Here is a 21,345-nt window from a genome sequence, read left to right as displayed (position 1 = left end):
AAATATATAACAACTGGCTCTCTGGAAGGGGTAGGGGGTGCACTTTAAAGTTTCATCTTCATTATTAACAACGATAATATGGAGAGACAGTATGGTGTGGAGGAGAGACCTGGCTTCAGTCAGAAAGGCCTGAGTTCAAATCATGCTTCTTACACATTCTGATAGAGTCTAATTTGTCAGTGCCCCATCATATATTTCAGCATAGATTCTTATCTGCATGGCATTCTTCACCAGGCGTCTAATACTGATGAAATCACAGGTCTGGTTTTTAGAAAAAATGATTTGTATTCATGTAGCACTCTAGGTTTACAAAATATTTCCTCGTACCATACAAAGCTGCTGGGTGAGTTCTGAGGGGTAAGTTTGCCCCCAACAGGAGAGATCAGGGAAGGTATCTTGGAGGAGGTGGTATTGAGTCAGGTATTAGGGGAAGGGGAAAAAATTCAACAGGTGAAAGGTGAAGGGAGGGATCCCTGACCAAATCTTTTTGTCCTTTAGTTGTTTTTCAGTTGTGTCCGACTCTTCCTTTTCCCATTTGGGTTTTCTTGGCAAAAATACTTGAGTGGTTTGCCATTTTCTTCTCGAATTCATTTTACAGGTAAGGAAACAGGGGCCAATAGGGTTAAGTGACTTGCCCAAGGTCACACAGCTACTAGGTGTCTGAGGCTGGATTTGAACTCAGGAAGATGAATCTTCCTGACTCCAGCCCCAGTGCTCTACCCACTGTGACACCTACCTACCCCAATCTAATCAATTCTATTCCAATAAATTCAGCTCTCATTTCTATGTGAATGATTGCCTGAGGCGGCTAGATGGTGCAGTGAATAGAGGCCCGGATCTGGAGTCAGGACAACCTGAGTTCATTCAACTCCAGACTCAGATACTTACTAGCTATGTGACCCTGGGCAAAACTCTATTTGTCTCAGTTTCCTCATCTGTAAAATGGGATGGATAATAATAGCACCTCCCTCACAGTGTGCTTGTAAGGAAGAAATGAGATAATATTTGAAAAGCATTTAGCACAGTGCCTGGCACACAGTAGGCATTATATAAATGCTTATTCTCTTCCCTTCCTAGGAAGAAATTCTTTTTCAGACATGGGTACGGAGAGGGAGCTGAAGAATTGAGGAGATGATGCGCCTGTGCCATCATAAAACTACGCTGGAGCCCCTTCATTGAGGGGTCATCCATTGCATGTGGGTATCTACCTCCTCCCCTAGGAAGCTGAGGGACCTACAGAATTAAGCGGTCATGGATGCACGGGAGCCAAGAGCCCAGGGACCAGACTGGTGCCTGCCTCCTGGCCCCCTCACCTCAAAGATCTCGAAGCCAGCGATGTCCAGCACCCCGATGAAGAACTGCCGGGCCAGCTTTGTGTCCAGGGTTCGGTTAATACGCATGACCAACCATCTAAAGAGCCGGTCATATGTAGCTTTAGCCAGAGCCCCCACAGCAAACACCACCTGCAAGAATGCCCCGAGGGACTGGGTTAGGAACAATTCTGACCCTGGGAATTCAGGCTCTCAGGCAGGCCCCTCCTCGCTAAGGCCCCGCCCCTTCATCAGGTAGGCCTCTCCCCCACTCCTCAGGCAAGCTCCGCCTCCCTCCTCAGGAAGGCTCCGCCCCACCACTCCTCAGACAGGCTCCGCCCCTCTCAGGTGGTCCCCTAAGCTCCCCTAAGTCCATCCTCATGCTCCCCACTACTCAGGCAAGCTCCGCCCGTATCCTCAGGTAGGCTCCGCCCCTCCTTTGGACAGGCTCCGCCCCCTCCTCGGGTAGGCTCCGCCCTCTCCCTTCTCTTGCTCCTTTTTTTTGTCCCTCTCACCTGGTCTTCTTGCTGTCACCCTCTTCCGCTCTTCTGTTCCCCAACACTTCTCCTCTCTATCCCCCCCCATTCGTCTCTCTGTTCCCTAACACCTGCTCCTCTGCCTCTCATACCTGCTCCTCTCTATTCTCCCTTACTTTCTTTTCTCTGTTCTGTCTTACCTTCTCCTTTGTCCCCTTCACTTTCTTCTCTCTGTCCTCCCCCCTCACCCATTCCTCTCTCCTCTCTCACCTATTCTTCTGGCCCTCCACACCTGCTCCTCTGTCCTCCCTTCCTGCTTCTCACTATCTCCACATACCTGTGCCTCTGACCCCTCTCCTGTTTCTCTGTCTCCCTTCATCCGTTCCTCTGCCCCCACTGATCCCTCTCTGATCCCATACCTGCCTTTCTCTGTCTCCTCTCACCTCCTTTTCTGTCCCCCTTCATTTTCTTTCTCTGTCCCCACTCACTTGTTCCTCTGCCCCCATGCCGCTCCTCTAGCCCCCCTTACCTGTTCCTCTGTCCCTCCACCTAATCCTCTCTGCCCCGCTATCTGCTTCTCTGTCACCTCTCACATGCTCCTTTGTCCCCCTCGCCCCTGCTCCCCCTCATTCCACTCACCTGCTCCACACTCTGTCCCTTGGTCACATACTCATTCCCCACTTTGACTCGTGGGTGCAGCAGTCCCTTTAGGAGGTCCCCACTGCTAATCCCCATCAAGTAGGCAGCCTTATCTGCACCTGTGGGGGTGATCAGGAGAGATTCAGCAGTTTGGGGGGCTGTGGACATTGGAGGTAACACCTGGTAGGACTGGGGGCCATTGTCCCCAAACTACACAAGGGTATCAGTGACAACAGGGCAGGGGCAGAGTCCAGGATCTGAGTCTCACTTTCAGTGCCATCCGCCTCTGCCTGCTCCTCCCGCTGCTTCTGCTTGAACTTCATGTTGCCAAAGTGCATCAGAGCGCCCACTACTTTGTAGCAGGCACACTTTTCATCTACGCTGAAGCCCAGGATGTCCATAGCGTGCTGGGCAGGAGAAATGGGAAGAAGGTCACACAGGATATAAGCGTCCTGAGCCCCAAACATCTTCCTCTTTCCCTTATTTGTGCCCTCCATGAATCTCCACTCTGTCACCTAACATCCTGAGCCCCTCCAATACATCTCCCTCTGTCCCTAAACACCTTCTATGTTCCCCTAAGTCCACCCTCATGCCCAAGCCTCCCAACTGTCTCTGTTCTTCCATACCCCTGGCTCCCTAGATGTTCTTCCTGCTTTTCCACTGCCCTGCCTCTACATCTCCCTCTGGCCTCCCAGAATGTGTCCCCTGCCCCTCTAACATCCTGGGCTCCCTGTAGGTCTCCTTCTGCCCTTCTCATGCTAGAGGTTTCCATCCCCCCCAATATACATCAGTTGCAATCAGCTCTTGTCCATCATCCATATTGTCCACAGTCGTGACGCCCTGGCTGCAGAAGTGGTAGTCATAGGGGTTCAAGGAGAGCAGCAGCATGTCTGAGGACACACAGAGAAATTTTAGGCCTGGCAGGGACAGTTTTCTCCCTGGGGCAGGCCTCTGGGCATAGGCTAGCATGAGGGGACCCCAGAGAGAAGGATGCTCAAACCAGAGGTCAGCCCCTATCCAGAAAGCTGCCAGGGACTCCAGCCAGGGCATCCACTCCCTGAATCAACCCTGGGTCTCAAGAAGCTCCCCCAAGGCTTGCCTTCATCCTGCCTCCCATGGCCCCTGGAACCCAGGCCACCTGTTTCTTCTTTTCTAGCTGACAACCCTGAGCCTCTCTATACCTTGGTCCTTGTGAGACAGGGCAGCCCCAGTGGCTCCTTCCTTCTTGTCCCCATAGTGACCACATAGCCCTGGGCAGTTTCACACTCAGAACTGCAGAGACCAGAAGGTAAAATACGGCTTGGGGAAGCAATGGACCTACTCTAAGCATCTCCAGTGTCAGCCAGTCAAGGTTCTCCCTGGCTCCCCTATTCCTCCTAGTAATAATTTCATTTCTCTAGCGCTTAAGGTCTACATGGCGCCTTCTGCCCAAATACCTTATTAGACAGGCAACACAAGTATTATATACACCCATTTTACATATGTGTAAACTAAAGGTCAGAGAGCTTAAGCAACCTGCCTATACACACAGCTGGTAGATAGGAGAGTCAGAATTCAAAGCCAGGTCTCCTGATTCCAAGTTGAAGAGGATGCTTTCTCTGTTCCTTCCTTCCTCCCAGTAGCCCAAGGTAGTAGAACAAGGGCTGGCCTTGAAGTCAGGAGGCCTGGCTTCGAAACTTGACTCAGATATTCACTGGCTGTGTGACTTAAGCCTAATCATTTCACTTCTCTGCTTATCTATAACATGGGGGTCAATGCTTGTAAACCCCAAATTTAACAGAATCGAGAGTTCTTTTTTTTGGTCTTGGAACCAGCCCCTCCTTCCCCCTCCCAGAGTGGAAGCCACTCCTCTTCTCTCTCCCAGCATACCCTTTGAGGAAGAGACAAGGGGACCTATAGGTGCTAAATGAGGTATCGATGGGGAGCAGGGAAAGGAGAGGGAAGGGCTTTGTAAATGCGAAAGCCCTAAATCAAAGTGAGTTATTCTGATTAGCTGTGACTTTAGGAGGGCCTGCTTCTGCTTTCTCTGAACCCCTATGACTAACGTTTTCTCATTTATGAGATGGGGCTAATAAGCCTTCTTTCATTCGCTCCTCCTGAGGAGTGCATTCTGAAACCTTTAAACACTGGAGAAGTGTGGCATCATCATTATTACTATTCGTGATAATTACCCATGGACATCTCAGAGGAAACTCTAGGCACGCTGTCTGGAGGTCAAGATCTTTGACATTTTAGGCCTCTCCTTGACAGATGGTGGCCACTTGTCTCCAGATGGGGGCTCCCTATTGCACTCTCTCATTTCCCTAATACCTGATCTTCTCCTCCACCCTCTGTCCTCCTGACCCAGTACCCAGGGCTTTGCTGGAGCTAGCTCTAACCCACTTGAGAGAGGATTGCTAAATTTTCAGGGTGAGCATCATTTACACCTCAGAAACCGGCAAACACTTCAAATTAGGCCTTCATGTATTGTTTTGTTAATTTTCCAGTGATGGTGGGTAAAATGTTAAAAATGTAGATTAAACTTAGAAGTGTATCCTGCAGACATTTTTTCAAACATCATTAAACGTTTATCCACACACTGGTGCTTGCAACCCCATGCCGTTTGGACCTGGTCCTACTCGGTCCCCCTTTCCCACCTCCTTCACCCCCTTACCCTGAAGCTCTGGCTTCTTCCCTGACAGGATCTGGTAGTAGATATGATAGCCTCGCTCCCCGGGCAGCTGGAAGATCACTCGGGATTTCTCCAGGAGGTCTGGGTGGGAGGCAGGAGGAAGGGAGGAGTTAGGACCCAAGAGGAGGACAAAGTAGCCTAGATTCTCCTATGGGCGGGGTGGGGGTAGGGGGGTGGGGGGGTGGGGTGGGGGGGGTGGGGATCGGGGCAGGAAGCTGCCCTAGAGGACAGTTGGGCAACCCTTTTGCTGATGCAGGAGGATCCTGGGATGTGTATGAGTGAGAACATGGCTATGTGGGTGAATGAATGAATGTGAATCTGCCCCAAAATGTATTCAAATCTGTAGCAATGTTATCTGTGTGTTGGCAGATTTGTTTCTGTATCTATCTGTCATTGTGTCCATGTCCATGAGAGTGTCAGCATGTAAGGAGGTGATGTACATGGTACAGGAAAAAGAACATTGACTCCGAAGTCAGGGGACCTGTCTCTGAGAGCTTATTATCTATGTGACTTTGGACAAGTCCCTTAACCTCCCTGTGCCTCAGTTTCCTCAATTGTAACATGGAGGGGTTGGACTAACTCTAACTCTATGATCCTATGCATGTGTTACTATATCTATATAGTCATATGTGTACGTGTGCATATTTGTGTGTCAGTGGCAGGGGGAGGTGGGACTGTGCTGTGTATGTGTGTGAGAGAGGGATGGAAAGCCAGAGAATCGGGATATTCTCATTCATTCAACAAACATTTCCTGTGTGCCTAGATTGGTGGGGGATACAAAGGTTTGTGCCAGAGACACACGGATACTAGGTGCTCTGGGAGCAGTCACAGGTAGGAAGCAGGACTTCCTCTGAGTCTTGGAGGATGGACAGGGTTTGGAGGTGGGGGGTGGGGGAACAAGAATCAACAGCATAAGCAAAGGTGAGAACAAGTATGGTGTGTTAAGTTGAGCTGGGGTGTTCTTGTTTGGTGTGGCCGACTCTTTCGTGACCTCATTTGAGATTTTCTTGGCAGAGACGCTAGAGCGGTTTGCCATTTCCTTCTCCAGCTCATTTTACAGATGAGGAAACTGAAGCCAGCAGAGTGAAGTGACTTGCCCAGGGTCATACAACTAGCATCTGAGGCCAGATTTGCAATCAGGTTTTCCCAACTCCAGGTCTGGCGCTCTATCCGCTCCGCCACCTAACTGCCCCGCCGGACTGGAATACAGAGATGGTTCCCAAGACTGATGACAATATGGCAGAAGACTAACACCAGACTGAGGAGACTGGACTTTTTCCTACGCGTGAGGGTTGGGGAGGAGGGGGGAGCCATTACGGGTCTTTGAGGAGGAAAGTAACATAGTTATATGGTTAGATTGATAAGTTAGGGATCGAGACTGGACTTGACACTTTATTAGGGCAGGCAGCCATGTGGAAGTGCTTAGAGTGCCGAATCTGGAGTCAGAAAGATCTGAGTTCAAATTTGACCTCAGACACTTAATAGCTGTGTGTCTCTGGACGAGTCACTACCTCTGTCGGCCTGAGTTTCCTCATCTGTAAAAAGGGGATAATAATGGAGGAGAAGGGGGAATAAGCCTCTATATGGCACCTACTAAGTGTCGGGTACTGTGGCACATGCTTTACATGTTATTTCCTTTGATCCAGGGTTGTTCTGAGGGTGAAATGGGATAATGTTTGTAAAGTACTTTTTAAACTTTAGAATGCTATATAAATGTCAGCCATTATTAGAAATATTAGTTATAGGGAACTCCCAGGTGAGGAAACTCCCCCCACTAAGGAAGGATGGCGCCTTGTTTACAACTTAATTCTTAAGGAATTGCCCAGAATACCGAGAGGTTCATTGTCTTGCCCAGGGTAACAGAGCCAGTGCATGTCAGAGGCAAAACTGAATCCCAGATCTTCCTGGCTTCGAGGTCAGTTCTCTAGCCACTAACCCCTACTGCCCTCCCTCTGCTTGTCATGAAGAGAGGGCAGTTCTATGTGAAGGGTGGATTGGAGGTGGGGGACACTGGGGGTAGGGAGACCAGTTAGGAAGACATTATAGTAATCCAGGCAAGAAGGGAGACCTAAATTGGAGAAGAGGTGGCAGTAAGGGGAGAGATGAGGGAAATATTTTTTTTGAAAAAAATCCTCAGGTCTTGGTGACTGGAGGCACAGAATAAGAAAGGGGGAATTTGCAATAGAACTGTGACCTCTGGTCAAGCTCACAATCCTCATTCTCTCTGTCTCTCTGTCTGTCTCTGTCTCTCTCTCTGTGTCTCTGTGTCTCTCTGTCTCTCTCTGTCTCTCTGTCTCTCTCTCTCTCTGTCTCTCTCTCTCTCTCTGTCTCTGTCTCTCTGTCTCTGTCTCTCTCTGTCTCTCTGTCTATGTCTCTCTGTCTGTCTCTCTCTCTCTTTCTCTCTCTCTCTCTCCCTCTCTCTCTCTCTCTCTATCTCTCTCTCTTTCTCTCGCTCTCGTTCTCTCCCCCTCCCTCCTATTCTGCCTTCTCCGTTTCTTCTGTCCCTGAAACTGGTGCTCCTAAATCTCTCATCCCTGTTATAAGACAATCCTGAAATGTCAAGCCTGGATGACTGGGAGGTTGACAGGGCTGGGGAAAGCTAGAGGTGTGAAAAGAGCAAGCCTGTTTTTGTTTCTGGGTCTAGTATACAGAAAACCAGAACCTTCTGCCCCCTCCATTCCCCCTCCCCTCTCATCCTTCCCTCTGACTTACAGCTATCGATATCGGCAGATGCCAGCTTTCCTGATGGTCCAAAGTGGATCCGGATGAACTTACCCTGAGGAGTGAAAAGGACACAGGCAGGCTGTGAGTAGGCCTGGATTCTAGGGTTCCCAGCCCCCATTCACTCCATGCCCATCCCAGTATACCTAAGACCCTGCACCTCTACTCCCCCTGTACCAATCCTTGATGGCTGATGTTCTTCTTCCAGCCCCCTCACCTGCTCCTCTCTCTATCCCCTCACCTATTCCTCTTTACCCCAGACCACTTAGCTGTGGGACTCTGACCCTAACTGCTAACTGCTGGGGCCACAGGGCTATTTCCCCCACCCCACACCTCCTTTATTCCCTCAGTTGCCCCAGGAATAACTTACAAAACGGGAGGAGTTGTCATTCCTCAGGGTCTTGGCATTTCCAAAGGCCTCCAAAGCTGGGTTGGCCTCGATGATTTGATCTTCGAGGGTTCCCTGGAGTGGAGGGGAAGTAAAAGGGGAGGGCATCTTAATTGGGGGCTTCTGACTACAAGCATAGCTGAGAGTTAGAAGGGGAAGGCTGACAGGAAGATGCCTTTTATTTTTTAATCTCCCAGCCTTGCTTACTAAGAGACACAAGGGTAGCAGTGAGGGGAAGCCCTGGGAGTACATGTCTCCCTCTCTCCTCCCTAAGACCCCCAAACTCACCCCAGTCTTAGTTGCCAAAAGTTGCTGGAAAAAAGAGAGATAGAAAGAGAGATAGTGAGAAACCATTGTGAGGTGAAGGCAAAGGGCCAAGGGCAGCATGTTGGTTAGTGGGGAGAACCTGGGCAGGATTAACTTGAACCACCCAAATGGCCTCCCCCCAACTGGAGGATAACCTCCCCCCCAGAGTTCTTCTGGGAGAAGGAAGAAGGGACAGATGGAGAAATGCAAAAGGCAGGAGGGACAAAGGGGGAGAGAGAGGGAGGAAAGGAGAAAAGACAGAGGGGCTGGGGGGGCTGGGGTGGGGGGGTGCTCCCTGGTTGCTCTCTACTCCCTCTCCTCCAGCCCACTTCAGCCAGAGACTCCCACCAAGAGTCTCTCCTTTGTCCTCCCTCTCTGTATGTGGACTCAAAGTCAGGAAACTGGAGTAGGAATCCTGAATCTAGCATTTCCTAACCGTAGGTCCTTGAGCCAGCTAGGTTTCTATTCTGAGCCTCAGTTTCCTCATCTGTAAAACAGGGGTGATGATACCTGCCCTGGCTCCTTCACTGATCTATGAAGATGAGCAACCTTTGTTATCCTATCCCCTGCCCCAGTATGGCCTGGCTTAGAGGTTCAGCTCACTCTCAGTTGCTGACCCCATGGGACCAAAGTGGACCCCCCTTCACCCCAGAGCACTGAGTTATGAGAAATGACTTAGACTTATAGAATGTCAGAGCCATAATGGCCCTTGGAGAATACTGAGTCCAAACTCCTTTAATATGGGAAGAAACAGAGACCCAGGAAAGGCAATAAACATGCCCAAGGTCACCTAGTACTAGAATCCAGATCTCTTGACTCCCCATTTGGGATTCTTACATTACCTGGGATTTGGGGGTCTATTGGGCCAATTGAGGGCAGCTAGGTGGCACAGCGGATAGAGCACCAGGCTTGAGTCAAGAAGACTCATCTTTCTGAGTTCAAATCCAGCCTTAGACACTTACTAGCTGTGTGACCCTGGGCAAGTCACTTAACCCTGTTTGCCTCAGTTTTCTCATCTGTAAAATGAGCTGGAGAAGGAAATGGCAAACCACTCCAGTGTCTTTGCCAAGAAAACCCCAAATGAGGTGACAAAGAGTTGGACATGACTGAAAAAAAAGTGAATGACTGACTCGGCCAGCTGCAAAGACATAAACATATTTTTCCCTGCCACCATCTCTCAGAAGTAACAAGTCTAAGTGTAGACGTGTGTAAGAAGGTAAGGGGGACTCCCTTTCTGCACACACACTATACTCCTTGGAGCGGTTCCCCAAAGCCTGGCTACAACAATACAACATGGCCCCCAGAAATGCTAATTAATTAAAAGAGAGGCAGAAGGGAAAATGTGCTGGAACCACTGTCCTCTGCCCAGATCAGAGCACATTTCGACTGTCCTATGTAGCTCATTTTAAAGAATATTGCAAGTTGGAGAAGAGTGGGGACCAAGGCCATCTAGGGCACCAGTCGAAGGAACTTGGGATGTCTAGTTTGGGGAAGACATAATTGTTGCCTTCAGATATTTGTAAGGCTGTAAAATATGGAAGCTGTAAGAGGCCGTGTCAGATGGTGGAGGACGCTGCATTTGGAGGTAGAGAGAATCTGGGTTTGGATCCCAGCTGCAATGTCAACTAGCCATGTGACCTTGAGCTAATCAGTCCTCTGAGCCTCAGTTTCCTTATCTATAAAGTAATAGTGGCATAGTGGATAGAAAGCTGGGCTAAGAGCCAGGAAGATCTCCATTCAAATCCTGCCTCTGAAGCTCTCTGACTGTGATAACTGGGCAAGTTATGTGACCTTTCAATGTTCTAGGCAACTCGGTAACTGTAACTTGCAGAGAAGGTGCTAACTTTCATTGATAGAGTGAATTTCCTCATTGGGAATTTATTATACTGGTGAAATCCCGTGTCTAATCCATCAGTCATTCGGTCAACAAGCATCTGTTGAGAACCTAAAATGTCCCAGGCTCCGTGTTGGGCACTAGGGATAAAAATGTAAAAATGAAATAATCCCTCCAACAACACTTGTCCTACCTACCTGGCCTAACCGTTGTAGAGGCTTTGCCAACCCTTTGTTGCTAGAGTTTACATTCCAGTAAAACATAAGCTTTTTTAGGGCAACGATTATCTCATTTTTGCCTTTATATCCCCACAGCCTAGCACAGTACTGGGGGCACAACAGGAACCTAATAAATATTTGTTGATTGATTGCTGACTGAGAGAAAAGCATGTAATTATCTGTATTACTGCTCCCAGAGAGCAGAACAAGGAGCATCTGGAGAGAGTTACAGGAAGACACATTTTAGTTGGAAAACATTCCTAATAATTAGAGCTGTGCACGAATTTTTAACTAGCAATTCTTATATTCAGGTCAAGTACTATAAAACACGCCCAGGGTCAGCAGCATGGAGTGCTTCCTCAAGTCAACTTGAGAGAAGTTTGGTTGGTGGAAGGCAGGGAAAACCTCAGCGAGGTATCTCAGACCTTATGGAGAGTACCCAGTTCATCGCCCCATGCTGGTGAGCCAGTGAACACTAGCCCCCATGACACTGGGAGGCCAGCTCCATAGAAGGCTACCATGTGAGAGGGAGCATAGTATGGTTGAGGCCCAGAAAGAGCTCAATGAGGGTACGACCTTGGGGGAAGAGGAAGTAGGTCAATGGGTCACTTCCTATATACCCAGCTCCAGTCTCTCTCCTGATCTTCAGTGCCACCTCACTAACTACCTTCAAACTGGAAGACCCATAGACACCTCAAATTCTACATGTACAAAAAAGAAAATCCATTATCTTTCCCCAATGCTCATCCGTCTACCAAACTCCCCTACTTCTGTTGAATGTTCTTTCAATATCCCAGGTTTGTAACCACTGTGGTGTTATCTGAGACTCCTCCCATTGTCCCACCCCACACCTCCAATCAGTTTTCAGATCTTACCATGTCTAAATCTACAACATCTCTCTTTGGCCCCTTCTCTCACCTCAAACAACCACCACCCTAATTCAGACTCTCATTACCTCTCCCTTGGACTAGTTTCCCATTGGGTCTCTCTGCCTCATCTCTCCTCCACACAGCTGCCAACACGACTTTCCTTAAGTGCAGATCTGACGGCGTCACTCATTCTCCCCACTCAATGAACTCGGGGCGGGGGGCCTCATTATTGCTCCTACTAGCTCCTCCTACCTTTTCAACCTGCCCCCAACCTATCTTTTCAGGCTTATTATAGACCATGCTTCTTAAGCACTCTGAGGGTCAGTCATACTGACCTTTGCATTTCTCATGCAGGGTACAGCATAGCCCATCCCTTTGCTAAAGCACTCGTCATTCCCCATACCTGAAATGCACTCCTTACCCTAATAGAATTCCTCCCTCCCTTCAAGACACAAATGATACTCCGCCTTCTTCATGAAAGCTTTCCAGATGCTTGAAGCCGCTAGTGCCTTCCCTCCCTAATTACTTTGTATTTATTCTGAATATCATTCTACACTTGTCTCCCCTCATCGACTATAAGCTCTTTGAGGGTAGGGATTATTTCATTTTTGTCTTCTATCTCTCTACAGTCACCCAACCCAGTGCCTAGCACCTCTTTGACACACAATAAATGTTCATTGAGTGACTGATTCCAATTTTAACTAATTATTCTTGCTAATGAGATGCTAAACTTGGTTGTTTCTCTCATTGTTTCTGAAGTGCGAACAGCCTCCCTTAGTTATGGATCTGTCTGTCTGTCTGTGGAAAAGTGGAATTGGCTTCCTTTTTTGAGTAGTGGGCTTCTCATCAGTGGAGATTTTTAAGTGGAAGCTGAGAGGACTCAGAGGACATTTCTAAGGTATAGATTGGACTAAATGATTGCTGATGGTCTTTCCAAGATAGCTTCCAAGATTTCATAGTGAAGAGAAAGGGGTTATGGCCCTGATCACTTCCCTTCTCCCCCTTCAAAGTCCCTCATCCTGTTCTGTGGGATCTGAAACGGTTCCCTTTTGCTTTTCCTCACTTTGCCCATACAGGCTGCTGCTCTTCCCTGCTAGCCCAAAGCTCCCAGACTACCTTTCTTTATGTAGTTTCATGTCCTCTGGCCACTCAGGAGAAGGTAGAAGGTGGAAAAAGGAAAGGTTTAAAAAAGAGAGAGAGAGAAAAAAAAAGAAGTAGAAGAAAAAACACCCCAAACAGGGAGATAAGACATGAAAAGGGAAAAGTGATAAAATAAAGAAAAAAAAGATGATAATGTCAAAAGCACAGGAAAAAAACAAAAACACCACAAAACCGAAAAGCCCCCAGAGAGCAAGGCTCAACAGTTGGAAATGGGACTGGACAGGACCAGGAGAGGCCTGCGGGTGGGTGGGCATCGTTCAGTAAAGGGCAGAAGTCCTGGAAGGAAGGAGTGGAGGGAACCCCAGAGCTCTGGACACAGGGCCCTGGGCTGGTCAAGCCTTGCTCAGGCCAGAGTCTTGCCTCCCTGGGGGAGGAGGCTCAGGCAGGGCCAGGGCTGAGAGGCCCCAGAAGGAAAATAGGAGAAAGGGGAAAAGGAGGAAGAAAAGAAAGGGAACAAGCCGAAGCCAAAACAGGGCAGGTCTTACGGCTTTCTTGCCCGGCCCCTCTCCCAGGGCAGCGACGATGGCAAAATATTGAATGACCCGCTTGGTGTTAACGGTCTTACCGGCTCCTGACTCTCCGCTTGGGTGACAGAAAAGCCAGTCAGTCTCCATCGGAAGGCTTCTCCCACCCCTTTGGGGCCCCTTCTTCCTTAGTCCTCCCCTTTACATTCCCTACCCCTGGCTCCAAGGCTCCCTGCCCTGGGATCCCCAAGGAAAGTCTTGGTCTTGTGCTGAAACAAAGATCAGATCCCCTCCTCCCACCTCTGATTGGGAGGTGGAGGCATGAACTCTTGAGGCAGAAAGGGAGTGCCTCCCTAAAGGAACAAATGTAGGCTTACTCTTGGTTCAGGGGCTGGTTTAGAGCTGTGATGCGGGTGGGGGGGGGGAGGCGGATATCAGGGACAGGGTGTCTCTGAAGCCCCTGAGGGCTTTGAACTTCTCCCAGCCCCAATCTAAAGCCTTGGTGTCCTGCCATCTGTCTGGAGCCTTGGGGGATCCTGAAATCCCAATTCTAAGTCAGCAAGCTAGAGAGGATGGGGGTGAGGGGAGATAGTCTCATTATCTCCCTAGCCCTAGGCTGGATTCCCAGTCCCTTCCCCAGCCTCCCAACCCATCCCCAACACTGGGTACTCACGTGATAAGCATGGACTGGTTTTCCCGATCTGTAGTGGAAAAATGGAAGATGTGAGTCTCAGCCCCTACCACAATACCTCCCCCCACCCCACAAGCTCAGCCTAGCCCCAGATCCTGGGCAGCCTTGTACTCTATGTATTAGGGGAGCCAGCCAACAGCCTGACCCATGGATCAGGATGGAGGAGAAGCTAGAGGAGGGAGTCTGATATTAGGGGTGTGGGTCCGGGTCAGCCCCTTACTCTGTAGCATGGTGTGGTAGGCATTGTCCGCCACAGAGTAGATGTGGGGTGGTGCCTCTGAGCGTCGTTTGCCCTTGTAGGCAGCCACTACGGTTGCAGTGTAGACAGGAAGCCACTTGTAGGGATTGATGGTGACACAGAACAGGCCTGAATAAGTCTGTAAGAGAGACAAAAACCTGGTCAGAATCTGATTGCTTCCTACCTTTCTAGGGTCTTCACACATTCTCACACATCCGCACACTCCATGGTGCTACCAAACCACTGTATTTGCTGTTTCTCCTACTTAGTACTCCATGCCTTTTCTTGGTTTCTTTGCCCGGGCTGTTCCCACTCCTGGAATGTTCTCCCTTCCCATCTCCCGCTCAGAATCCTTGACTTCTCTGGAGGCTCAACTCAAACACTGCCTCTAACATGAAGCACCTTCCTGATCATCCCCTGCTGCTGGTGCCTCCTCCTGAGTCTCACTCCCCCAAATTATTTTGTACTTCCTTATGGATCTTTTGCATTTACTTATCTGTGTATATGCTGTTGCCCCTTTCCCCTCCCCTTCAACCTATCCACACCTATATCCCTCCCTTAGAGGGCAGGGGCCATGTCATTTTTGCCTTTGGATCCCTAGTACCTGGCACAGGGCCCAGTTCATCAAATAACAAATACTTGTTATTTGATTATTTGTCAGGTGCTGCCTGAGATGCCTATAGAAGCCCAAAATTCCCTCCCTCTTGGGCTGAGGGAGTTCTCTGAAACGTAGGACTCCCCTGTCCCAGGACCTTCTGAAGGGCTCCTGCCGGTCCCCTGGATGCCCTCCCCAGCCTTGGCCTCCAGGGACTCACATAGATCATCCAGTGGGCGTAGCGTTGACGAAGGTTATGTAGTACTGAGGCTTCGTTGAGGTGGGTCATCATGGACATGTCCTCCAGCAGGTCAAAACGAGGTGGGTTCATGGACTGCACGTCAGCCTCACGTACAGTCAGGACCTGTAGGGGAAGTGGGGGCTATCACCTGGGAGTCTCAGAACCCTTCCCTCTGGCCCCAGGCCCTGGGACCCCTCCCAGCCATCTAGGGCCCCACAGCCCCTAATGTCCCTCAGGGAGACCAAGGGGAGGGTCCAACCTGACCCAGCAGGTCAGTCTTGGGAAGGAGAGGGGTGCAAAGGTAGGGAGGGCAGGGCTACTATTCTGGAAAGAGGGGTAGGGGAGGATAGAGGGTCAGAGGTGGAAGGGGCTCATCCAGCCTGCCCCCCAGTTTAGGAATCCCATCCCAGACAGGGAGTCATCTTTTGCCTGAAGACCTTCAGTGACAAGGACTTCACTACCTCCCAAAGCCAACTATTCCATGGCTGGACTGCTCTCCCCAACTGTTAGAAAGTCCTTTCTTCTACTGAACTGAAATCTGCCTCCCCGAGACTGCCCCATCTCTTCTAGCGCTGCCTTCTGGTACCAAACAGGACAAGTCTAGGTGGTATAGTGCCTGGAGCACTGGGCCTGCAATAAGGAAGACCTGAGTTTTCAGATGCTGATTGGCTGTGTGACCCTGGGCAAGTCACTTAACCAGTCTACCTCCATTTTCTCCCTGTCAAATGGGGATAAGAACAGCACCTGCTTCCCCAGGTTGTTGAGATCATATTTGTAAAGCGCTTAGTACAGTGCCTGGTGCATAATAGGTGCTGTATCAATGCTGGTTCACCTCCCTCCTGTCAGATATTTGATGAAGGCTATCATAGAATCAGAGATTTAAGGCTAAAAGTGACTTTAAAAGCCGTTGAGTTTAACCCCTCCTCTCCTTTTTTTAAACATGTAAGAAATTTGAGGCAGAGACAAGTTGTGACTTGGCCAGGGTCACATAGCTGATAAGTGTCTGAAGCAGGATTTGAACCCAGGTCCTCATGACTTGAAGTCCAGTGCCCTAGACCAGGCTGCTTCATAATATCCATTATGGCTCTTCTCTTCTACAGACTAACCCACCCCATTTCCTTAACTGAGCCTTGTGCGGTATCAAGTTCCATTCAATTCGTTTCAACAAATGCCACACACATGCCATGTGCCAGGCATCATGCTAGATGCTGGGCATACAAACAGAAAACTGAGACAGAGTTCCTGCTCTCAAGAAGCTTATGTCCTCCTGAGGCACACAGCCCGAAAATGTAAGTGAATAAATGAAGGATGATTTAAGAAGGAAGGGCACCTTTACTCATGCCTGGAATGGCTCCCTCCTCCCTTGCCAGTCTCCACCTCCTGAAGTGCATCCATCATTCTCTGCCCTGCTCAGGTGCCACCTCCTCCACGAAGCCCTCGTGATCCCTCCTCTCAGTTCAAAGTGACCCTTCCGTCTCCACATCTCTCAGGCTTCTCTATTTGACCTTTAGTTCACCTAATTGTGGTGCAGTGGAAAAACCGCAGGACTCATAGATGGGAAAACTGGGTTCCAATCCTTCCTCCAATACTTACTAATTGTGTTACCCTCAGCAAGTCTCTAGACCTCATTTGCCTCATATTTAAAACAGGTATAATAATAACCATCCTATTGTCTCTCAAAGATATGAAGAAAGCACTCTGTCGATTCAATGATTCAATTAAATCCGAAAGTATTTATTAAGGATTTTACTATGTGGTGGGAGGACAGGGACAGAAATAAAATTCACCCCCAATCTCAAAGAGCTTCTATTCAAACTACAAGCTCTACAGAAATGGAAGCAATGAATCATGATGTAATCATCTATATTATACCTATACCGATATATCTATAGGAGCTAGGGATAGGACCTGTGATTTCATTGGTATAGAGAACTCCCAGGTGAGGGCATTCCTCCACCAGTGCAGGTCGGCACCTTCTCTGCAATTTATGTTCTTGGAGAGGTTAAGTGCTCCATCAGGGGTCACACAGCCAAGATGTCAGAGGTGGGGCTCAAACCTAGGTCTCCCTGTCCTCGAGGCTGGTTTTCTATCTGCTGCTGTACCCTGCCTCTCATTTATATATCCATCTCCCCCTTCTTCCAAATGGTGAGCTCTCTGATGACAAAGACTATGTCTTTTTTCATCTTTGTATTCTACGTGCCCTTAGAGCTTAGGAGAATAGACCACAGGATCATAGATTTCAGACCTGGAAAAGACCCTAGAGTCCACTGAATCCAATTCTCTCATTTTACAAATGAGGAAACTGAGGCTGAGTAAGGTCAAGCGACGTTCCCAGGGTCATACATCTGCTAAGTGGCAGGTAGGTCTTCAACTTAAGCCTTCCTGACTCAAGGCCCAGTGTTCTCTCCACTGAGCCCCCTCAGAGATATTTAATCGAATCAAATTTTAATTGAATCAAAGTGATCCAAGCAGGGTGGTCAGCAGGACCACCCACCCTCTTCCTCTCTTTGTTCACTAGACTTCTGTTAATTCAGCCTTAGAGCCCATTAGCTTTTGGGGGTTGCCACTGCACACATGATTCATATTGAACTTGTGATCACCCAAGTCACCCCCTCCCCAATCTCTTTTTCAAATGAATTTTTTTTTCTAATCAGGTCTCCATTACAACCATGGCTAGATGGCCAATATTCCTATGGGGAAGTGTATCAGGTTAATCATGTGTTCCCCTTCATTGCTTTCTATGGATTGGGCTCTCTCTCTTTCTCTCTGTCTCTGTCTCTTCTCTTCCCTCTCTTCTCTTCCCTCTCTTCTCTCCTCTCTCTTCTCTTCTCTTCTCTTCTCTGTTTCTCTCTCTATTTCTCTCTCTGTCTCTCTCCCTCTTCTCTTCTCTTCTCTTCTCTTCTCTTCTCTTCTCTTCTCTTTCTCTCTATTTCTCTCTCTGTCTCTGTCTCTGTCCCTCTTCTCTCTCTCTCTCTCTCTCTCTCTCTCTCTCTCTCTCTCTCTCTCTCTCTCTCTCCCCCCTCTCTTTCTCTCACTCTCCCTTTCTCTTGCTCTCTGTCTCTCTATCTGTCCCTCCTGTCCCTGTCTCTCTGTCTCTCTCCCTCTTCTCTCTCTTCTCACTCCCTCTTCTCTCTCTCTCTTCTCTCTCCCCCTTCTCTCTTTCCCTCTTCTCTCTCTCTCTCTGTCTCTTCTCTCTCTTCTCTCCCCCTCTTCTCTCTCTTCTCTCCCCCTCTTCTCTCTCTTTTCTCCCCCTCTTCTCTCCCCCCATTCTCTCTCTCTCTTCTCTCTCCCTCTTCTCCCTCTCTTCTCTTCTCTCTCTCTTCTCTTCTCTTCTCTTGTCTTCTCTCTCTCTCTCTCTCTCTCTCTCTCCCTCCCTCCCTCCCTCCCCACCCCCTACATGATAGAGAGACAGAGATAGAGAGAGAGAAAGAGACAAAGAGAGCAAGCTTATAGGTTCAAATGACCTTTGATTATGCATGTTTGCTGTCATAGGCTCACAGCTGCAGAGCTGAAAGAGAGCTTAAGAGGCCACTTAATTCAACCCCCTCATTTTGCAAGTGAAGAAACTGAGGCCCAGAGAAGCTAAGTGACTTGCACCAGGTCACACAGGTCCTCTGCATCTTCTCCTGTATCTTACTGTCTCTTCATCACAGTCTCAGCCCCAGCTTATCTGTCTGGATTAGAGTAAAATTCCATTCCTCCTTGGGAAGTTGATTTCCCTTGAATCTTGGCTCCTTGGGTTAGGGAAGACCGTGTTTTAGGATTATAGGCCTGGCCCCAGGTGGCCTGAGGGTCTCAGAGTAGTCAAAGCAAGGGAGGCCTGTGATGTCAGGGGTTTTCGGGTGAAGAACAGCAGAGTCCAGGGGCTCTTACCTTCTGGTCCTTGGTCTCCACAGTGACTCTGCCTGCCTTGATCTCCTTGACCTCTGCCTCCAGATAGGCTTCCTGCTCATCCGGGACCCAGACCCATTTCTTCCCTGGAGAAGGGGAAATAAGAATGTCAGGATGGGGGGTAGGGGGGAAACCTCTTCTAATTGAGGCTCAGGAGCTTCCAGGGAGAGGGTGTGAGAAATTCAACGGTTCTCTCTGATCTCCCCACCTCCAAGACCTCCTATTTCCCCCCAACAATGCTACCCCCCTAAACACCAGGCCTCCTCCCACCCCCAGCCCTGAGGCTCCTCATTTCCCTCCCCACCAGCCCTAAGTGACAGGTATGTAACTTTCCTGTATACACAAGGGGGACCTAGGTGCAAGGAAACCTGGATTCTGACCGGGCTCAGCCACTAACTCACAGGGTGATTTTGGACAAGGCCCCTTTGAGATTGATTTTAGTCACCTGGGAATGAGAGTGTTAGTAATACTCATCTCTATAAATATGAGCACAGAGACGCAAGCACACCGAGAGGCCCAGCCTTCTCTCCTGGTTCCAGCTTACGCCCCTCAGGGCCCTAGGGGTTTAACTGAGGTAGCCTCCCCTAGCCATCTAGGGGCTAGGCTACTCGTGTCTATGACTCTCTCCAGGGCCCTTGGCCCACAGCCCCATTTTCCTTGTGTTCACATCACTCTGCCCGAGTCTCCACCTTTGTTCAAACTGTTCTCTATGCCTGGAATGTCCTCCCTCCCCCTCCTGGCTGGTTGGATTCCTACCCATCCTTAAAAATGCAACTCACTCATGCACCAACTCTTCCCCTGACACCCTCAACCTTCCTCCCCTCAGATCACTGCTCACAGCCCCTCGTTTCACACCTCTAGTGTGCTTATCCTGTTATATTGGGTTTTATAGTTCCAGTATCTGTGAATGTGTCTTGTCCTCCCACCATGAGCTCCACAAGGGCAGGAACCACATCTTGGCCAAACTTATCCCAAGGCCAGCAGAGTTCTCCACACACACCCCTATATTTGTTCTTAATAAATGTCTATTGAGTTTACCGATAGAATTTACTATGTGGCCCCGGGGAGTACGAGTATGGGACTGGGAGTTGGAAACACCAAAGTCTGAATCTGCCTCGGATACTTGCTGTGTGAGATTTTTCAAGGCACTTAACCCCACTTGGCCTCAGTTTCCTTTTTCGTGAAATTAAAAATGGTAATAGCACCTATGTCTTAAGGAATGTGAGGATCAAATGAAAGAATACATGGTATTTTGTAAACATTAAGGTGCTATATGAGTTACTATCATATTAATACCTATCATTATTAAATTGAAACATCTGCCTTCTCTGTGTCATGGTCTCCACACTCCCATGCTCCTGTAACTCCTGGATCCCCATACTAGCGTCCCACATCTGTGTCTGTGCCTGCGTCCCTATGTCCCATGCCCGCTCTCACCATCTCCCGGAACGGTGTGCACCTTCACCGTCTCCTGGTAGCTCTTCCTCAGGTAGGCTGCGGCCTCCCCCAACTCACTCAGGTCCATCATGGCGGCAGAGGTGGCAGCCGGGCAGTAACGACAAGAAATGAGGAACAGTAGGAGAATCTGGGGAGCCCCATGAGGAGAAGATAAGAAAGAAGGAAGGGTCAACAAGGAAGTGCCAGAGCTGGCCGAGGGCAAGTCAGCGTGCAAGAGCCCTGGAGTATGGAGGAGGGCAGGCCTCAGAAGCTTCATGGAATCATTCCTTCAGCCTCCCTCAGCTGAGAAGCCAACCCAAAGGTCCCGAGTTAGGGGCAGGATAACAGCCCGGTCCTCCTTCCTCCTTCACACGCACACGCAGACATAGGCATGGTAAACCTACCAATGTAGGACACAGCAGTTCATGGGTAAATACATCCACGCTCAGACCCACTCACAGAGAAGTGGACTTGCCCACTCAGACTCATACCCATGCGCTGTCTTGTACCCCTGCACACTCACAGCCATAGTCTAAGACAGCCTCCCGCAGACATACCCACAGAGCTACCCTCTCCCACATACAGCCAAGTGTGAATAGCTACACACACAGTCCGAGTCCCAGCACACTCAAGCCCAGCTCACACTCCCCCACTGTGTATCACCAACCTCAGCACCCGAAGTGAAGGCCTGGGGCAGCTCAGGCTCTTTTATCAGCCCTGTCAAGGTCAGCAGGGAAGCTATGTCAGCAATCCCCATGTGTCAGCGCAGGCCCAGCGACCCCCCCATCCTGGCCACAGGACACAAAAGGCAAATTCCCTTTTATCTCTATCCCAGCCAGCACCGCCCAGGGGCTATTTTTACCTCCTATTGTCAGGGGAGCACAAAGACAGACAGAGACACTGAGAGACTGAAATACAGAGATACAGAGAGACACTGAGAGACTGAAATGCAGAGATATAGAGATACACAGAGAAACTGAAATACAGAGATACAGAGAGACACTAAGAGACTGAAATACAGAGATACAGAGACACGCTGAGACTGAAATACAGAGATACAGAGAGACACTGAGACTGAAATACAGAGATACAGAGAGACACTGAGAGACTGAAATGCAGAGATATAGAGATACACAGAGAAACTGAAATACGGAGATACAGAGAGACACTAAGAGACTGAAATACAGAGATACAG

The 21,345-nt window shown here is 49.2% G+C and overlaps 1 protein-coding gene across 1 annotated transcript in view; it reads right to left on the bottom strand.

Annotated features, from left to right (window-relative positions):
• MYH7B (myosin heavy chain 7B) overlaps positions 1-20,269 on the bottom strand; it is a 44,631-nt gene extending 24,362 nt beyond the window's left edge. The window contains exons 1-14 of the mRNA XM_036749620.1: positions 20,151-20,269; positions 18,696-18,799; positions 14,802-14,945; positions 13,969-14,125; positions 13,731-13,758; positions 13,079-13,175; positions 8,494-8,517; positions 8,188-8,280; positions 7,809-7,872; positions 5,079-5,177; positions 3,212-3,315; positions 2,694-2,832; positions 2,426-2,544; positions 1,314-1,463 (exon numbers count right to left, since the gene is read on the bottom strand). Of these exons, the coding sequence (XP_036605515.1) occupies positions 1,314-1,463; positions 2,426-2,544; positions 2,694-2,832; positions 3,212-3,315; positions 5,079-5,177; positions 7,809-7,872; positions 8,188-8,280; positions 8,494-8,517; positions 13,079-13,175; positions 13,731-13,758; positions 13,969-14,125; positions 14,802-14,945; positions 18,696-18,799; positions 20,151-20,241 (1,413 nt within the window). The 5' untranslated portion in view covers positions 20,242-20,269. The remainder of the gene's footprint in view (positions 1-1,313; positions 1,464-2,425; positions 2,545-2,693; positions 2,833-3,211; positions 3,316-5,078; positions 5,178-7,808; positions 7,873-8,187; positions 8,281-8,493; positions 8,518-13,078; positions 13,176-13,730; positions 13,759-13,968; positions 14,126-14,801; positions 14,946-18,695; positions 18,800-20,150) is intronic.
• Positions 20,270-21,345: the final 1,076 nt, after the last annotated feature.

Source organism: Trichosurus vulpecula, chromosome 3 (genome assembly GCF_011100635.1).
Source record: "Trichosurus vulpecula isolate mTriVul1 chromosome 3, mTriVul1.pri, whole genome shotgun sequence".
Lineage (NCBI taxonomy): Eukaryota > Metazoa > Chordata > Mammalia > Diprotodontia > Phalangeridae > Trichosurus > Trichosurus vulpecula.
The sequence above is the reverse complement of the archived record's forward strand: the minus strand, read 5'-3'. Positions and strand labels throughout refer to the sequence as shown.